Genomic DNA, 18,631 nt, shown 5'->3' with positions numbered 1-18,631 from the left:
TTCATCGTTTTTTGCATGCATAGGCATTTTTTCCATTGGATTGTAAATTGTGGCATTTTCCGAACAAGTTTTCCGATTTAAATTGTTGATTAGCGTTCATTCAAAGTGTTCCGTCGTGCTGGTGGTCGGTTCGTGAAAATTGACGTGATATTTGTGTTCGATATCAAGCATTTCAAAGTTTTTTCTGTTTCTATGCCGTATGCGTGATTATTATTGTTTACCTTGTCAAAATCTGTTCCCTAGTCGTGCAAAGTTTGAAAGTGTCGCGGTAGTTTTAATTGAGGCATCGAGGTTTTAGAACGGCGTGTTTCGATACCAGAAACAGAGCAAACCAATACCAGATCCATTCATCCACCCACCCACCGACCAATGATGATGTCCGCCAGTGGTAGCAGCAACAGCAATGATAATGGAACAGGTGGCAGCAAAAGTGACACGTCGTCGTCGCGAGTCGGCCCGATAAAGAACCCGTTGCTGAGTATGCAGGTCACCGGTTTAACGTTAGACGACTTTGCCCACAATGCAATGCTACTGCCAGCGGCACCGATACCGCCAACGGTGGTACCGACACCACCTCCACCGGCAGCAGCAGCAGCAGCACCTCCCCTACTGGAGGTCAGTCGAGAACCGGGAATAACAACAGGTAAGCCTTACACAACGGTATGTTTTTTTTGGTGTTGGCATAGAGAGTGAATGTTGAAGCTTTAAACTATGATGAGGTTTATTTAGGTGATTTTATGTTCCTCGATGTCATTATTTACTCAACACTTTATTCTTTATTTGACTCTTAATAGTACCTTAAAAACACACACAAAAATGACTTCATCTTGATATGGCATTTGTTGTATCTCTGAGAACCCGTTACTAACTAAAAACTATGGCAAAGAGATTTATCTGGAATTAGGAAACCACGAGGCATTATCGAGTTCGTCTGGTTTCGCCTCTGTAGATAGGCAGGTCTTGGGAACGTTTTCTTCTCCGGATGCAGTACCGAATCAGTAACACTAGCAGAATTATCAATGCAATCAGTAGCAGAACCCCAAGCACAACCGCCGCAATGCCGGCTTCATTCAACCAAATGTCAGTCACATCCAGACTGATGGTGCGTGCATTTTTGCTGGCATCGTGAGCCGTTATGGTCACCTTTGGTTGACAGCAGGAAGCCGTATAGGTGGCCTTCACCTCTTCACGTGTTCCTGCCGTGAAAGGGTTTTTGTACAGGATTCCTGTGGGGCTCGAAGCAATCTTCATAATTCCCGTTTCCCAGTCTCGTGCCGCGATATCGACGGTCCAGAAAGCACCCGAACAAGTCCCCGGCGATGATCGGCCCTCGCAGCGGCTGGAATACGTGTACCATATCGAGGGCTGGTAAGCATCGGACAGACCGGATGAATCCGTTACCGTCACCCAAGCTGCCTGCGAAACCGTGTCTGGTCCTTCGGTGTAAAACGTAATTTTGTCCCGAGATCCAACCTCGGCGTTGGTCGGTATTCGAAGAGTGACCACCACGCTGATCGTTTGGCCTGGATTCACAAAGGCCCTGAAATGATAGGGAAATGATTGAGGTCTCGAAGTAGTCATAATCAATGGTCACTTACGATCCTGGATTTAGAAACTGCAAAAATCGCTTTTCTCCTGTTACTCGAAAATAGTAGAGCATCCCCGTCTGCCGGAAGTTGGTCACTTCGAAGATCACTCGAATCGAAGAGCCACGCGTTCCCATCAGCTGCGAGTCGATACCGACATCCACCTTCGTGACGGACTGAATGGCGGCTCGTCCTTGCACTCCACTCTCCTCGCCCTCCGGGAAAGTTTGTTTGGCCGATTGATGACCATCGCCATCCGCTACCGTACGACGTATCTGCTGATGTTTCAGTGCGTCCAATTCGTTGCCAGTCAGAACATCCACGTCATTGCCGTGATTATCGAAGTGATGCTCTAGAAGCGGATCTCCGTGTTCTGAAATAAGAGAGAACAATGAATCACACTTTTTTGATACGGTGCGAGATGAGCTTTTCTCTAGAATGCACAGTTGATTGCGTTGGCCCCGGGTGGAGGGCAAAGTTCACTCGAGTCGGATGTGCTGTTCTCACATTGGTGATAGCGAAAATGGGATGACTGTTGTTGACGTAACCTGATTTTTTTGTGATTTCTTTGTTATCAAACTTCTTTCGCTTTTACATGCCTACTGTTCGATGATTCAACTTTCTCTGGTTGACATTTGTTACAGTTCTCCGATTGAATTGGGCGGCTTTGATTGAAGCAAACAGTGCAATAAAACCTCCGAATTTCATCAACCAATGAAAATAGTTTCTATCTAAACTTGCTTAGCCGGCTAAATTTTTAAGCTCAGACTCGATTCCTAATGTGGATCAGTAGCAACAAAATTGAGTAAACTCAGCACGGCACGTGCAATAAAATACTACACAAGCACTCTATTTTCTCTCTCGCTCGCTCTCTCGCTCACTCAGACCCGGTCACCGAGTGCTTTTCGGTACAGACTGTTTCAGGCCGGTCGGTTAGACCGTTTTTCATCACAGCCGATCGATCATCAGTTCAATTTTCCCGCTCGTCGTTGGTGCATCGCCTTGCCTTGTGATTCCTGCTAAAGTGAATCGTATATTTTTTTTCCTACACAATCGCCGTTTAATCATTGCGTGATTCAGTGAAGCCGCGCGAAAAAATTATTGCATTAAATATATCTCGGTGTCATCAGTGTTTTTCCACGGGTGCCAGGCACCGGACGGTTTTCTCCAGTTACTCCTGACACTGCTGCTACCGAATTCGGTCAGGTGTGAAAATTTGCCGCTGACTAGCACAGAAGGTTAGTGTGTTTTTGTATACATGTTAGGTTAAAATAAACGATTGACGTCATGGATTGCTTAGATATTTTTGAAAACTTTTTGTCATCGCATGTTACCCGATAAAAAAAGTATGACGATGTCAAAATATGCGAGTTGACATCAGTGAAATAAGTCGCAATCATGAAGAGAGGTTGTCGGTCTAAAATTTTGATTTGGCAGGATGTCAGCTTTCTCACGTTACAAACATGATTAATTTCTCCGGTAATCAACGTTATATCAAGGGCATCTATTTCCTATGCGAAAGCGTCTGTCAGTATTTTGGCATTTGTCCGGTTCGTGCAACATTCACCGATTGGGACGGTCACACATTCTGTGTTCCAGCCTGGCCACCAGAGATGCCAGGTCTGCAGATTTGTCTGTAAATCTGCAGATTTTGGGTACAGTGCTGCAGACATTTTTCGTTGTGCAGACTTTTACAGACTTTTGAAATTCTAGCAGACTTTTGCAGACTTTGGAATTTCTAGCAGACTTTTGCAGACTTTGGAATTTCTCGCAGACTTTCGTCTATATTTACAGAATTTTGAAATTTCAGCGACACCTTTTTTTTTTTTTTGCTCGCCGAATCAGTTTTGCGTGTCATACTTTATAGAGAAATTGCTGCTGCCAGCAAAACATACTTGCTGACTGCAGATTTTTTTTCTGATTTACAGACCCTGTCTGCAGATATTTGTAATTTTTATCTGGCATCTCTGCTGGCCACTTTCAAGTGGAAATGTTCATCAACATTCGAATAGAAATATCAGCGTTGTTTTTCATTAAACAGTAAATATTGTCATAATTACTGCGCACTGGAATGGCGCCGTTTTTTTTTTGTAATGAACGATAACCAGCAGTCAGCAAGTGCCAGTAAGAAAAATAAATTTCACGAATCATTTTGCAAAACAATGCTCAACCGGAGATTTGTAGGTATTGAGGTTTATATTCCCGGTGAAAAAAGAACGACGACCCAGTGAAAAATAGATGGCAAACATATTTCGCGATGCAAACAAAACAATATGTAAGGGCGATTCACACGTGGCATCAGTCAATTATCACCGGTTGCGAAACGACAATATTAGTTGTAACCAATTCCTATGGAGACACACAACGTGAGCGTCATGGTACATTTTGACGTCCGGTACTTGAATAATATCCGGCTAAAGAAATTCTTAAATTAATCTTTGCGTCGACCGAACTTGATTAATCGTCTGAATCTTATCCCAAGTAACAATTTTTGTTACGCTAGCGTGTTTGTGACTAGTTTGCAACCAGATATTTGAGTGATTGTTACTAACATCTAACCACTTGCATGACTCAAAAAGCGCAGTTTCTACTAGCTGTTAGATCGGCTAAAAATAAGTTGTCGTTACGTTGTAATGCCATACTGAAAGAACTTATCTTTTCATAACTTGAAAATAACTTGTTTTCAAGTAAACTAGTTGAAACTTAGTCACCATCGACATTATAAACGTTGAATGAATACAGAACACTTTTCTATCATCAATAAAAAAGCAGAAGAGTACTTTAAATCACAAACTTGATACAAGGTACAAATTTCACAACGATTTTCAAACTGTCGAGTGGAATTAAATTGTACTTAACTGTTTTTTATCCGCCTTCAACCAAAATCTGTTTATAAATATATAAAAAATAAACAGCAAAATAACCCTATGTTCAGAATGCAAAAAATTATTCCATGTAGAGTGATTCCTCATCATTTTAAATTCATATATCATGAGAATTATAATATTATCACAATCGATGTTCAATCCCTATATTATTTTCTTCGTGTTTATGACAGTGAATAGAACAAAAATGACTATTTTGCATTTCACTATATTCGGCAAAAAGTAGTTTTGAAACAAGTAATATCCTGGTTTTATTTATGTTTCATACACTTCTTGAGTCTCCATATTATGTTCGCCATATTCAAGCCAACAAAGGTTGTTTTGTTTGCATTTTCGTTATCATAACGTTGGGAAAACCTACCGATAACTATCTGAATCAATGAAGAAATTATATGTTATAATCTTATAATATTTAAGTTATTACTACATCAATTCACAGTAACGATTTACATATACGCTTACGTATTTATAATGGTTTCGCAATGGAAAATAAACCTTTTTTCAACTAGTAGCTAAAAGCATAGCTGTGATTAAAGATATGTTAGAATCAAGTAACGATAACTTACAAATGATAGTTAGTTCAATGTTTACGTTATAAAGAAACACTGCTGTCACCTTGTTTTAACCAGTATAACATAAAAACATGTTCGTGCTCTTGTTGCAACATAGTTTGGACTTTGTCGTATCAGAACTAGTTGCGGATTGCTACTTGGGATTTCATATTGGCATTTCCTGATGAAAACAAGCCAATCTCATTTGCAGTTGTGAGCTGTCGTAAAATTGTGAACTGTCATAAAACCTAATATGATTATATCATACGAACAGGCAAATCAGAGTTGATGTCCGTTTGGGAGAAACATTTTTTGCCAGAAATGTCTATTAAAATTTTGAAATATATTCCAGCAGGGTTGAAGCAGTCTATAAACTCAGTGAAATTTCTTTCCAATTTAATTTACAATTGTGTAGCAAGTATAAGTATAACTCAATGGAATTTACATGTTCATCACACTGTAATACCGGAAGTCAGATACGAACAAACAGGAATTTTTAATCTATGTTCAATAAAATCAGACGATCAATGCTTTGTAAATATTCATCAACTCTTTGGATTTGCTAGTATTGAACGGATTTAAAATGACTAACATATTATTCTATGTTCCAACAACTCTATCAGTTCTGATACCGCCAGTTCTGGATATAACCAATGTTGACGTTCCGTGCCGGTGACGGACGCATTTTGGAAGTTGGTAATTGCACCTAAAGTTTAAGAAATTGTCAACATTTCGGATTAGATGTTGTCACTTTTCTTACATCCAGTGTGAAGCAAATAACTCCACGGCAAATTGCAGTGGTACAAAGGGTTAAGCTTGAGTTTTATCAGAGTCGTAGTGAAGCTAAGAATCGGAAGCGGCATTTGAGGGTGTAGAGTATGATTTGGGCTGCTGGATTATATCGTAAACAAATTAATAGCAAGCCAAAGCACCGTCAGAAGATTTCGTACTGACACAGAATATAGTGATGAAACAACGTTCCTGGAAGTTGTACTATGAGGTTCTCGCGAAATACTAATTTGAGGCCATTGATCTTATGGTTAGGCAAGATATTTGCAGCTGCGGACAAGGAGAAAACAGCGGCCTTCGGTGCAAACAAAACTATAGATTCCTAAATGTACAAGCAGAAGTGTCTGATAAAGTGTATTCTTATGTACATTGAAGTTCAAAATGGACCTGTAAAGTTTTGTCCTGATTCGGCAAGCTCTTACGGTTGAGTGGTTTTTTTTCGAAAAAGGTAACAATTATTAAGGTATTAAACAATTGTCAAACGGAAGTTAAACGGTGACGGCAGAGGTGGAGTGATGGTGAAACAAAAGGGCCGGTTGTTCGGGTTAACCAACAGAGTAGTATCCAAATCAGTGCTTAAAATTGTCACGTGCTGTCAATGAAAAAATGCAATACAGCAGCGTCATATTCGTTGTTTTACTGTCGTATTCGGGAATAATCGCATTCAAGACAAGCGAAGAGAGAAAAACCATTTCCGTTTCACATTTCAACTAAAGAGAGTATCAATGCCAACGTCACTCATTTCCCCATGACAAGACGAAACCAAAATATCATTCGTATGTAAATTTAGTCGAATTTTATTTTATTCTTCAATATTTTGAAAATCAGTGAAGTTTGGCCATAAAGAGAGTCTAAAATTAATAAATCAGTTAAGCTATTACACTCGAGAATCTCTTTGAAAACCAATACTAACAGCTAAAAGCCATTGTGAATCGTTTTCCGTCATCGATTCTCGAAGTTTTGGTTGGATATCGATACTACATAGTACACGATTATCACTGAAATCAAAAAATGAATGAAGGAACACAATTTTGCTACTACATTTTCGCTTTTGTAGTTGACTGAACATGGATCTCGTTCTCAAAAACTGCAAGTGGAGCTGAGAGTGACATTTATTTTTTGTCATTTTCATCTATTTTGAGTGAATGAAAGTGACATTTATCAGCTCTGATCCAAAAAATTATGATAAGTGGCATTCAAAGAAAAGTTCCACATTTAATTACAACTGAATTGGAATATGTTTTTTCTTCAAACTGCAATAAATGAATTCAAAGTTTGGTTGCAGAATTTTTGTTGAATATCTATGCAAAAAAATTATCACCGTTGAAAAGATTTTATTTATGTTTCGTCTTCGACTCATTAGCAATTCAAATGGAACTGCTGTTGCCACTTATCAGTTCAATTTTACTTTTATTAACATTATTTTTCAATTTCTATCTTCCCTCTTGGCCTGTTTTTCTTTGGCAGTGAAAAAAAACTGCAAACTGAAAACGGAAAGAGCAATTGTCACCTTATATGATATGGAAGAAAAATCCTAGTCTATTTCTAGGCCAATTTTTTACGTCGGATTGCCTCTATGCAGGTCCTGTTCGGAGAAAGACAATAGGTACTATAAATCCCCCAGTGAACTTAAGTTATTAGGAACGATAAACATGAGAAAAAGTATTTTGTACAATCCCTGGAAAAGATTTACTCCAATCTGGAGCTACCCAGCGAACACATAAAAGTCGAAATACGACCGGGTGAAATTCTCAGCATATGCTCTTCGAATGCCACAGAAGTGCTTAGCTTCGAGCACCAATTAGCGGCAAACGAGGTACGTCTTTAGGTCATCCGTATGCTTGATTTGTTGAATAAAGTCATTAACTTCTTGTCTACATCGTGAATAAGGGAAAATTTGTTCCGTTGAGAAAAATCCGTAACTTTTTGTTCCGATGTTGGCTTCCATGTACATCCAGAAGTTTATTGTTAGTCTCAGATTCAATTCGCGACATTTTGAATACAACGTGCAATCTGGAAATGGAAGACCCGAATAGTTATTATTGGTATGTAAACAAGGAAAATGGTGCTTACATAAAAAAAATAATGCAGACTGGTTCATGAGTTTCAGCAATGCCCAATTTTCATTTTTTTTAAATATAAAGAACTCTCCTGATGTGTACTACACTCAGATCATACTTTGATGCCCTTTCGTAGTACCACTGGACACACCGGTTTGTTGGTGTTATTCCGATTGTTTTTGTTATTGTGCCGCTTTGTTTTTTAAATTCTCTATAAAATATAATTATAATTGCGAAAGCTACCCTATCGCACGAAGTCAATCGAAAACAGTCATGAAAGTTGACTCGTTACTCGGATTCTCGTCATCAACCCCGGACTTACTTACGTCACGTAATCAACCTGCTACTGTTTTTTTCATCCAAGCCTCACCTAAAAGTGTAATCCCGTGGCGCATGCGGTTGTAATCAGCTTTGATCGTTACCCCGTACGACTGCTGACGACGCGGATTACTACCGGCTTCGTGACCCTTCGTCAACGGTGATAAGTCTCCCGAGTCCTTGATGGCGTCCGACAGGTTCAGCCAGTACACTCCTTCCCCGGTCGTATCTATTGGGCTGATTACAAAAATATAATCGCGGGATCCGTTTGCTTCCACTGCCGGTGACTTCGATTGACGAAACTCGTGCTCGTTGCGATGGCCTGCGGTGATGATCTTTGGTTGGACGTTGCTGTTGACGTTGGATGAAACGGTGCTTTGCCGAAGGTCGATTATGTAGCCTGTCGATGGGCGAAATTAGAAATGTTCGTTATTTTTGTTTATTTTCATTTGAACGAAAACACATCGAAACAATGACGTTTACGGTTTATTACTCATTTTGACACTTTCAATCTTGCCCTCTTCGAAAAAGATACTTCCAATATTTACCCATATGTTTCGGTTTCTGTCGAATGTATTCTGTTTACAAACAAACAGTCAAGCGCGCAACGGTTGCTATAAACCAAATGGCTGATCAAAGTTCAGCAGGTTGTGTGTATGACGAGAGAAAGAGGGAGAGAGAGATAGGGTTGAAAATTTTCGATTATTCTATGAGGAAAGCCGAACTATTGGTGCCTTGCCACACACGGTCTGGGGGAGCCAACGAATAGATAAAAACCGAAATACGAAAGATGATTACAGTCAATAACGGTAATGATATAGCTATATAAATAAAAATGTAATAACGCGCACATGGTAAAAACAGCTGTTTCGTTGAGGGAATAAAAACATAGCCACCCGAAAGTGTATTTGTGAGAAAAGCTCAGCACACGAATGAGAGAGACGTCAGATGATTGCGATCGGTGTTCATGCTGCCTGGTATCATAAATCAAATAAACATATGGCGTTTTCGTTTTTAATTTGCACTACACCGGTGCAGTGCTACACTGAGGCATGAATAAACGAACAAAAATGACGAAAACATAAACAGTAACCATTGACTACAATTAACGATTCCATTGCACAGAGCTACACCAAACTTTTGATGAGTGCTACACCAGTGGTATCGGTGCAGAAACAGTGTAGCACTGGTGTAGTGCAATTGGTAAAAACGAACGGTTTAGGTGCAGCTTTCGCTACACCGGTGTAGTGCAATTTAAAAACGAAAACGACAATAGATTTCTCACAGCACGGTGACACTAACAGCACCTCTAGTGACAAACGGGTGTACTTTTTTCCATTAGCTACTGTGGTTGTGTTAAATGCGCAGGCTACTTTTTGCATGCATTTTAGGAGCATTTACGCACCCATTCTCCACCAGACGGTGCTTTTGGTGTCACGGGTTTCTCAACTACATTACTATTACACTGGGAAATCTATGTTTATTTGATTTATGCTGGTATGATAGAAAACATTTTTTTTATCTGCTCGAATGTCAAACTTGACAGAGCCATTTCTCATCATGACTCTTTTTCAGTAATTTGTAGGTTCGTAAGTAGGAAGCGCAATGAAAATAAATTGCATTATCCTCTCGAGAATTTCACCACCACGAGAGAAAAATTTTGAACTACAAATTAGTGTGCAACCTTGAACGGAAGGTTTCGTATTTCAATTTTCGTTTACACGATTTACAGTAATGATAAATAGCTGATGCTAGCGGTTGACAGAGCGCGCACTCCCGTTTTTTACGCGCTCGCTCTCTTTTTCTCTCGTCGATTTCTCTACCAACACGATTTGTCTCGTTTCTCGAGTGGAAGCTCAGTCGCCTACACTCACTTACACTCACACATTAGTAATACAATCTAAACATCGCATAGTTTCACAACCAACAGCGGCCATGTGCTAGATGGTGTACCATAAATTACGTCTTGATTTTCTCAGTAGTAGAAATAAATAATTATTTATTATACTATTTTTATTTTTTTTTTCGTTTATTTAGACTCGGCTTTAAACCAATTATGGTCGTTCGCCGGGTAATTATTATTATTAATATTATTTATTTTACCCCGGCTTTAACCTTTTGGTCGTTCACCGGGGGGACGCGCCGGGTAATTATTACACTAGTTTCATTTTCTACACACAAAAATAAAGTTGTATATACTGCCAAAAAATTTGGCAGTCCCCGGAATATTGTGGATAGGAGAATGTTTGTTCAAGGTTATGTGATCTGTTATCAGAACAGCAAGCTTTTTACATTTTTCCACCATCTTATGGGCTAGTTAACAATTTTAAGAAAAACAGCCATTTCTGAAAAAAAGGCTAAAACAGATTTCTCTGCAGTCGTTGAGAGGAAATTCGAAAATAAAATATCTGTTAATGTGCGTTTTTTTTAAACTGATGTTTTTTTCTCGAAGATTTTTCTAACGGTGCGAAGAAAACTGCTTTTGCGTCGTTTCCCAACAATGGCTGTGTTCCTTAGACTATAAGTGAAACCTTGTTGTTTAATAGCAACGTTCTTAATCCACCTACCAGTGAATAGATCCCTTTTTAATCACTCGGCATATTTTTCTTTTTGCAGCAATATTCATGGGGATTAATCGTTTTCAAATTCAATTTCAAAGATTCTAGGATTTTTAATAAATTAATAAATTTAATTTCTTGTTACCAAATCAAACGGTTTCCACAAACAAAATTGAACAGATTATACAGAATGAAGTATAGCTCTTCGTTTGAAATTATTTTATTGATGAACTCACCAAACGAATACTGTATGGATAATTTACTTCAAATCCAGAGGCATCCTTAGAAAGAAAACAAAGATTCTTAGTGTCCGTAGGATCGTAGCACGAACCATGCAATGGTTCTGTACGCTTTGAATTTGCTGCGAAGTCTGTTGAAACAGATGGTAAAATTCCACAACAGAAATGTATTACCGAGGCTTTGCTTAGAAAAAATCGTGTAAGTTTGCGTCCTATAAAATTGAGCGTCAAAAATGACTCATTTTTACTTTTCATCTAACACGTGTTCATTTTTTTCTGATATATTTCAAGCGCTAAAATATGTATATTTACACGCTTGAAAAAGAAGTATGTTATTCGAATCAATGTTGTAAAATTTAATCATTTTTCGAATTATGTTTTTTTCTGAACTGAAACCGAAAATTATCGTTGATATGTTTGGAAGAGTTCCTAATGTCAGTAGAATCCTATCACCAGTCCTTTAACGATTCTTTATGCTATGAATCGGGTGCGAAATCATTTAAAACAGAAGGTCAAATTCCACAAAAAACCAAGGCTTTGTTATGTTTTGAAGAAACATTTTCGTTTATTCATCTTCACAATTTGTACAAAACTTCCATCTAACATTCAAAATTGTTGCTGCCATGGGTAGAAGTGAAAATAAGTACAATACTCTGGCAGCTAAATTCATTCCTTCAAAATTTCTCGAGACGTTTGGCGAGCTTTAGGGAATAAGTTTCATTTCGTCACACCGGGAAAAGTGTGGTGCCAATTTAATACTGAGGGTGAGATGAAGATGATGAGGCTGCTTTTCCAGTCAACGTTTTATTGGTTCAATATCGTGGCTATTTCATTCGTCGGTCATTTTCTAGTCTGTCATTCATTGGGTACTGAGGAATATTTTAAACTGCTATGTTCGTTCGAATAGTTTGTTGAATTATTTTTGTATCTCGTCTAGAGCAGTTCAAATGACTGAGCGAGAAATACGAGAGCTTCAAAATAATTTCTTGTCTTACGAAACTTCTGTCAAGTGCCTCGTTTTCGAGAATTCGTGCAAGTTGATGAGCATTTGTTAGTATGCGGAGCGAATTGTTTTTACAATGCTTAATGAGACAATATGTAAAGATGAGAAATATTCTAGCCATCTCAGTTAGCATTCGACTGATCACAAATTTCAGAAGCTCGACGAGATTCCGCTTTTTTATCTTTTGAAAAGATTTTCACAGTTTCACAGTAGGCGAATACGGAAATCCTAGAAAAGATATTTAGTTATCGATAAGCGGTCAAATAGTTTATGATGATTATTTTTGAAATTTGAAAATTGAGAAGAAATTGAAAAATATTTACTTTTCTAGTCTCTAAAGTGAAACAAACTTTGATTCCAGAAATTGTCATAAAACCCATTTGGAAACCGTTATAATCGAAATTAAAAAGTACTTCAGCAACTTATGTTGCTTTTTAAGCTATGTTTCTCGACCCTTTGATAATTTTTCTGCTATTTGATTCATCTGAATTGTTCCCATCTGTCCAGTTCTCGTTAGGTTTTGGTAAAAGTTTGATGAATTCTACATCTTAACGAATATAATAAATATTGTTTTTGTTAATAGTGGATTTAACGTTATGGTCAATCGCATCTCTGGTCAGGGAAACTTCTTCTTGAGTGGTTTTTTAATAGCTTTTTTAAAACCGTACAAGAAAGCCTCTGACTTAAAGTAGATACGCGTTCCGGTTTCTACGGTTACTGCTATTATTTTCAATTATTCAATTTTATTTAAAGATTTATAAGAAAGGATTTATTGAAAGATAGATACATTATATTACCTTAAGTAACTATCTGGGTTAACATTTAAGATATGTTGTTAATCTGTCAAGTGAGCTATCATATATTCCAGATCTCACCTATGTAAGGATTCTCAGTTGCAAAAGAATTGTAGTAACAATTGGTCTGTATACTAAATACAAAAATGTCTAACCGGAGTTGATGTAAGTAGAGCTACGATAATTCATCCCTAATGTTGGCTAAAAATTAAAAAAAAATCATCTGAAATGAAGATAGATTCATGAGTCTCATATTGGACTTGATAGATTGGATAGGTCGCTTGTTTGTATGAGCAATGAGTGTACTTTTTCCAATACCAAAAGTGGTTGTGTAAAAGCGACATTTTTGGAGTATTCACGCACCCATTTCTCTCCCTACGGCCCTTCTTTTGGTGTCATTGATTGGTTCTTTTATTCTCGAATCTCTAGACTTATTTGCTTCATGTTTACATTTGCTATGGGTCTAACTAATTCCCATCTCGAGGATTCTGTATTAGGGGATGTTAACCGGTGGCTTATTGGCCGTTTTCCCAAAAAAACGCGCAGAATAGCGGAAACAATCGAAGCGTGCATTTTCATTAGTCGTAGTAGGCTAACAAAGTTCTTAAATTTGTACTATTCGTAATTCATGACCGGTCCCTACTTTCGAAATATGCTGACTACTGGTCTCACCGTAGCAGCACCATATGCGCAGTTCCGCATCCCTTGTGCTTTTAGCTCCTCCGGTATTCGACTAGATGACGTCATGCGTTGTTGTTCAGTTACTTGCTGTATGTACACACGGTTACACGAGCGCTGTGACGATCTGATCTTTGTATATCAAGGGGAAAACTAGAAAAGGGTAGCAGTGCGGAATGGGTTTGCGACTTGATCGAGGTCTTTGTTTGTGAAACACTCGGCACGCATACCGAGATAGGTTTCTTTTTTGTTGTTGAGCACAGTGTTCTTCGATCGTCAGCAGGCAGGCCAGTCGGGGTTGGTGAAGTCAGCACAAGAGAAGCAAAAAAAAAACGATATTTTGATTTTTCGACTGTAAAAAGTACCACATTTTGCTAGGTTTGCAAAATTCTAGAGCTACATTATTGGTTGAATTGCAGCAGTGGAATTGTGCAGTCCAAATGGAAGCCGGCCAGCTACTAGCTAGCTACTGACGTGGTGCTAGACGGAAGCAGTTTGTGGTTGTTTTGATCCGCTGTGACAGTAGAAAGTTTTCATCGAGTGATCGAGCAGTCGGTGCCGTGAGCTTTCGAGAGCTTTTCGTTTCGTTTGAAGCGAAAAACTGAAACCAAGTAGGCTTCTGGGAGATTTAGAAGGAAAAAAAAAGTCGTAGTGATGTTTGTTGTGCGGTGGAAGTGAAGACACATTTTGGCAAAAATAATCAATACTGTTGTTCAGTTGTGAGTGACGGTTTTCAGTTACACACGACGGTGTCAGTCATTAGGGTGAGCCAAGTGAAATAATAGTGTTAAAAGCGATTTTGCGCAATAAAACGCGAATGTGTGAAAACTTACCGAACCGGAGATTCTCTCCGTTAATACGTTAATGTCTAACTGAGAGAGAGAGAAAGAGAGCGAAACTGAAGCTGTATTTGTGAAAGGAAAATATTTGTGTTTACATTTTTGCCTCATATTCAGTCGGAGAAAATTGTTGTAAGGTTGTTGTTTGATAGTGGCCGTCCACAAGGGGGAGGAATGTTTTCTTGTACAATTGCGTTTAAAGTATTTTTTTTGTTTTTTAGCATTTGAACTATTGAAAACAGCTTCCAACAAGACTTTCCAGAAAGCCGAGAAAAATATAGAAAATTGAGCTATTTTTAACATACTTTTGAGAAATCTTCATGTACTTCTGTACTCTTCACCGAATGGTGAAATGTGAATACGATTTTATTGTGTGTTTAAGGTCTCAATTCCAGTCAAAAAAGGAAACCAATTCCTATTACCACTTCCCTCGAGCTGAAGTTTGACCTTCGGAAAAATTTCCCAGACAGATTTCGTATCTTATTTTTAGCGTACAGAATCATTGCATGGTTAGTGCTAAGGTAATACTGATTCTAAGAATCTTTTCAGAACCAGTCCGGGTTCTGAGATCGAAGTAGTCAGAAGTGACAAATTGATAACTTACCGTGCATCCAGGTTACGATTTATGACTGGGGGTTGAACATCGTTATTATTCCAGTACCTTAGGTTAGAATGATAGTAATTGCAATTAAATAACAAATGAAGTGTTTCGTATTTGTTGTTGTTAAGTGTTAAACCGCAACCCAAAATGACAAGAGAGGAGAAAAGAGCAACATAAAACCAGGGACAGTCATCAGATAGTGTAATGATGAACACGAAATGACACGGACACTTAATGTAAAATTAACAAAATACTAACGCGTACCACAAATAGAAATTTACATCTTGTAAAGGTAATTCAACTTTGTTGTCTTACTATCACTAACATCTCTTCTGTTTTCAAATCTATATAATCATATTTGTAACATAGAACTCTTTAAACTTATTTCTAACATCGAACAGATACTGTACTATTTTGTTTTGTTCTGTTAGTAGAATAGGCTATGGGGAGGGGGGATGGCAAAAATCAATTAGTAATAATCGAAACGGATCTGAATGATTTATGATTGGTGGTTGCTTTGTTATTGACGGGACACATAAAGCTTACAGTAAAGCATCGGACGGACACGATAATTGAGCAGATCATTTAGCAATCGGTTTTCGAACGCGCCATGGGATGGTCATTTGTACTTCAACTTCTTACGAGTATACTTATTTAGATAACGTTCGGTTTATTTTGTTTTTAGTTTTTGTTTTTGTTGCGCCAATCGTTTTTTTTTTTCAACTTCGACATTCTTGGTGTTGATCGTCGAAATGCTACGAAGCTCGGTTCATTTCTCATACGAATTTAGCAAAATTTAGAAATTAAAACAAAAATGACAAAAACAGGATGCTACAAAGACTGAACCAACGTTAATCGCCAACAAAGACAAAGATTTTTAGTAGATAAGCATATTTTAGTTTAATCGGATCAAGTGAAACCGCTAAGTTGCACTTGCAAATTGCAACTCTGAGCTGCTATTCCATTGAAAAATTGAAGACGAATGGTCGAAAATGAATCCAGAATAATTCTTTATGTTAACATAAAAATAAACGGAAAAAACGATGTCTGATCCGTTGTAGGACAATGAATGAGAATTTTTTTTCATTTCGGAAATAAAAGTCCCAAAAGTCAAATTTGATATTGAAAATTTTTTCTCAAGCTCTCTGTTCCATTAAACAACAGAAATTATCCAAAAAATATTAGTTTTTCTTAGTTTGCGAATTTTCAAAGTTATGCAGTTTTTCATGCGAATTTTCAAAATTATGCGGTTTTTATGAAAATTTTCGTTATATGATATTTCGATGTGATTTTTATGCGGTACATATCCCCCGAATAAAAATAGATTAGAGTATATAAATCTGCTTTCATTTTTTTAGAACACCTAGTAATATGCGTGCATGATAGAATAATTCATTTACTGTTTCACATGCTCATCGTACTCATCGTATTCCTTTTTGGACATCTCAAAATCCCAGTCCCAAAGTCGATATTTAAATAAAGAAAAAATCCAGTTTACTCCAGATCTCGATGTTTTCATGGGTTTTTAAGACATGTGGTCAAAATAAAATCTTCAGTATTGCGTGTTTTTTAGTGTGAATTTTAATGAGAGATTTTGATGGATTTTTTATGAGCGAATTTTTTATGACATTTTTTTAAATTATGCGAATTTGTTGTTTTTTTTTTCACAGGAATGCACGAAAATTCGAGATCTAGTGTTATCTCGAAAAAAAACCAGATCTTCGAAAAAAAATCATTTTTGGACATCTCAAAATCCTCAAAAATTCAAGCTTACACCAGATCTCGATGTTTCGTGGATTTTTACGACACCTGACAAAAAAAATTTCGTCAGTTTTGCGGGTTTGTATGCGAATTTTCAAAGTTATGTGGATTTTTTATGAGAGCTTTTGAAAGTTATGTGGATTTTTCATGAGACTTTTCGAAATTTATGCGTTTTTTCGTGCGAATTTTTGTGTAGTTCGTATCTCTCGCTTAAAAAGAAAAGTTGGAGTGTATAAATCAGGTTTCGTTTTTCCAGAACACCTAGTAATTTGTGTGCATGATTAAATAACTCATTCACTTTTTCACATGGTCATCGTACTCATATTGCCTGTAATTTTTCTTATTTAACTCTTATACATGCAGGAAATAAATTGTGTGCCCTCGTTTCCTATTAAAGGGGAGCTAAATTTCTAAAATTAATCAGTGAACTCATATTTAAGCACTGATGGGCCGAAGGCGAAACGTGAAGAAATCGAAATAAAATGCTTATAGAAAAACAATAAATTTCAATCTTATGTAATTTTCAGGTCTTGTTAGGTGTAGAGATGGGAAATTCGAAGCACTAGTTCTTTTAGAAGAATGAGTTAACAAGAGTTTTCTTTTAGAATGATAGTTCTGCATTGACTGCATATTTTGAAACGGTTACAGGTTTTAGGAAAAAGGTATAAGTTGCAAACATTCGCGATCTTTAAAAAAGTGCACAAAAAGGAATGATTTTTGAAATAAATACATGCCAAAAAGCACTCACTATTATTGAATTTGTTCACCACAGAATATAATTTCTGGCTCTCATATCTTTTCTCGGGGGACCATACAAACTTCCAAAAGAACGAAAAAACGGTTCAGCAGAACTAGTTCTTTTGGTAGAACTATCAAGTTCCGAAAGGTTCTTCAAAACGAGCGGGTTTGCCCATCTCTAGTTAGGTAGTAGGAAAATGAAACAAAATTTAGCTACATCGGATATCGATTTCTGGTTTTGGATGCAAGGAAAGTAGTGGTCAAAAGACACTGAATTCGAAATTATATCGGCTTCTTAGAGATGGCCAAATTGAGATGAAAGGGTTCGTGATTCCATTTACTTCTGATCAAATTGATCCAGATCCGACTCCCGGTTCCGGAGTTATAAGTGACGAAGTAAAAAATAGATACAAAATCTTCAAATCGGGTCTACAAACAAACTGGTCGGGCAACTCCACCTTGGCTATTTATGTTTCCGAATTCCGGTTCCGGAAGCGTCGAAAGTAAATGAACAAAATAATTCGTGATATTTATTCTCAACGGTAGGAATAAAATCGTATGTCGTATGTTTGGGTTACTTCATTTCAAAACACCTAGTAACCAAACTGCATGATCAATGTGAATAGGAGAATAGCGTAAGCAATCAAATTCATTCTAACTCTAGAAAATGCGATGAAACTAGGATCTCGAAAATCGTACAGGATTGTTTCGCCGGATGTCATTTTGCCGAAAGCCATTTCCTCGAATGGACCATTTCGCCAAATATCAAATTAATTACGACCATCGGCTTCCGTGTACCAACCGCAAATAAAATTTTAATTTCCACAATCCTATGCTCGTTCGAATCCAACTAAACCATAGAATATAGCTGCAGGTAATCCGGGCAAAACGAGTAAACCTAGACAGATGTGATTTCTGTGGAGGACAGGCTTCTGTCGAAACGGCTTTCGGTGCAGTGATATTCGACGGATTGACCCGCGCTCTTTAAAGCCAGTAACACGTACTGAATGCACGAATCATAGTTTACAACATACCATAACAAACCAGTTGATTTTCTTTTTAATTTTGGTAAATAACTTACAACTGAAAAGAGAAAGCGAAGTCCATTCGAGTTCCGGATTCGAAATCCCTGAAGCACTTCAATTTTTTTCTACCCTCAATGAGTATATCTCATTTCGTCATCTTAAAATGTTCCAAGGGTGAAGGAGTCTGTACAATTTGTTAGAGATTC

At 37.6% G+C, this 18,631-nt stretch overlaps 2 protein-coding genes across 12 annotated transcripts in view; one reads left to right on the top strand and one right to left on the bottom strand.

The window, feature by feature from the left end:
* The window catches only part of LOC131431398 (uncharacterized), an 87,216-nt gene continuing 68,585 nt past the window's right edge, over nt 1-18,631 (top strand). For both annotated transcript variants that reach the window (XM_058597093.1, XM_058597084.1), the window contains exon 1: nt 1-643. In XM_058597093.1, the coding sequence (XP_058453076.1) occupies nt 370-643 (274 nt within the window). In that variant the 5' untranslated portion in view covers nt 1-369. The remainder of the gene's footprint in view (nt 644-18,631) is intronic.
* Nucleotides 754-18,631, bottom strand: part of LOC131431413 (uncharacterized) — a 78,732-nt gene continuing 60,854 nt past the window's right edge. For all 10 annotated transcript variants that reach the window (XM_058597164.1, XM_058597154.1, XM_058597130.1 and 7 more), the window contains 3 exons: nt 8,242-8,589; nt 1,599-1,959; nt 754-1,540 (listed from right to left, as the gene is read on the bottom strand). In XM_058597164.1, the coding sequence (XP_058453147.1) occupies nt 919-1,540; nt 1,599-1,959; nt 8,242-8,589 (1,331 nt within the window). In that variant the 3' untranslated portion in view covers nt 754-918. The remainder of the gene's footprint in view (nt 1,541-1,598; nt 1,960-8,241; nt 8,590-18,631) is intronic.

Source organism: Malaya genurostris, chromosome 1, assembly GCF_030247185.1.
Source record: "Malaya genurostris strain Urasoe2022 chromosome 1, Malgen_1.1, whole genome shotgun sequence".
NCBI lineage: Eukaryota > Metazoa > Arthropoda > Insecta > Diptera > Culicidae > Malaya > Malaya genurostris.
This window is presented reverse-complemented; position numbering and strand designations above follow the sequence as displayed.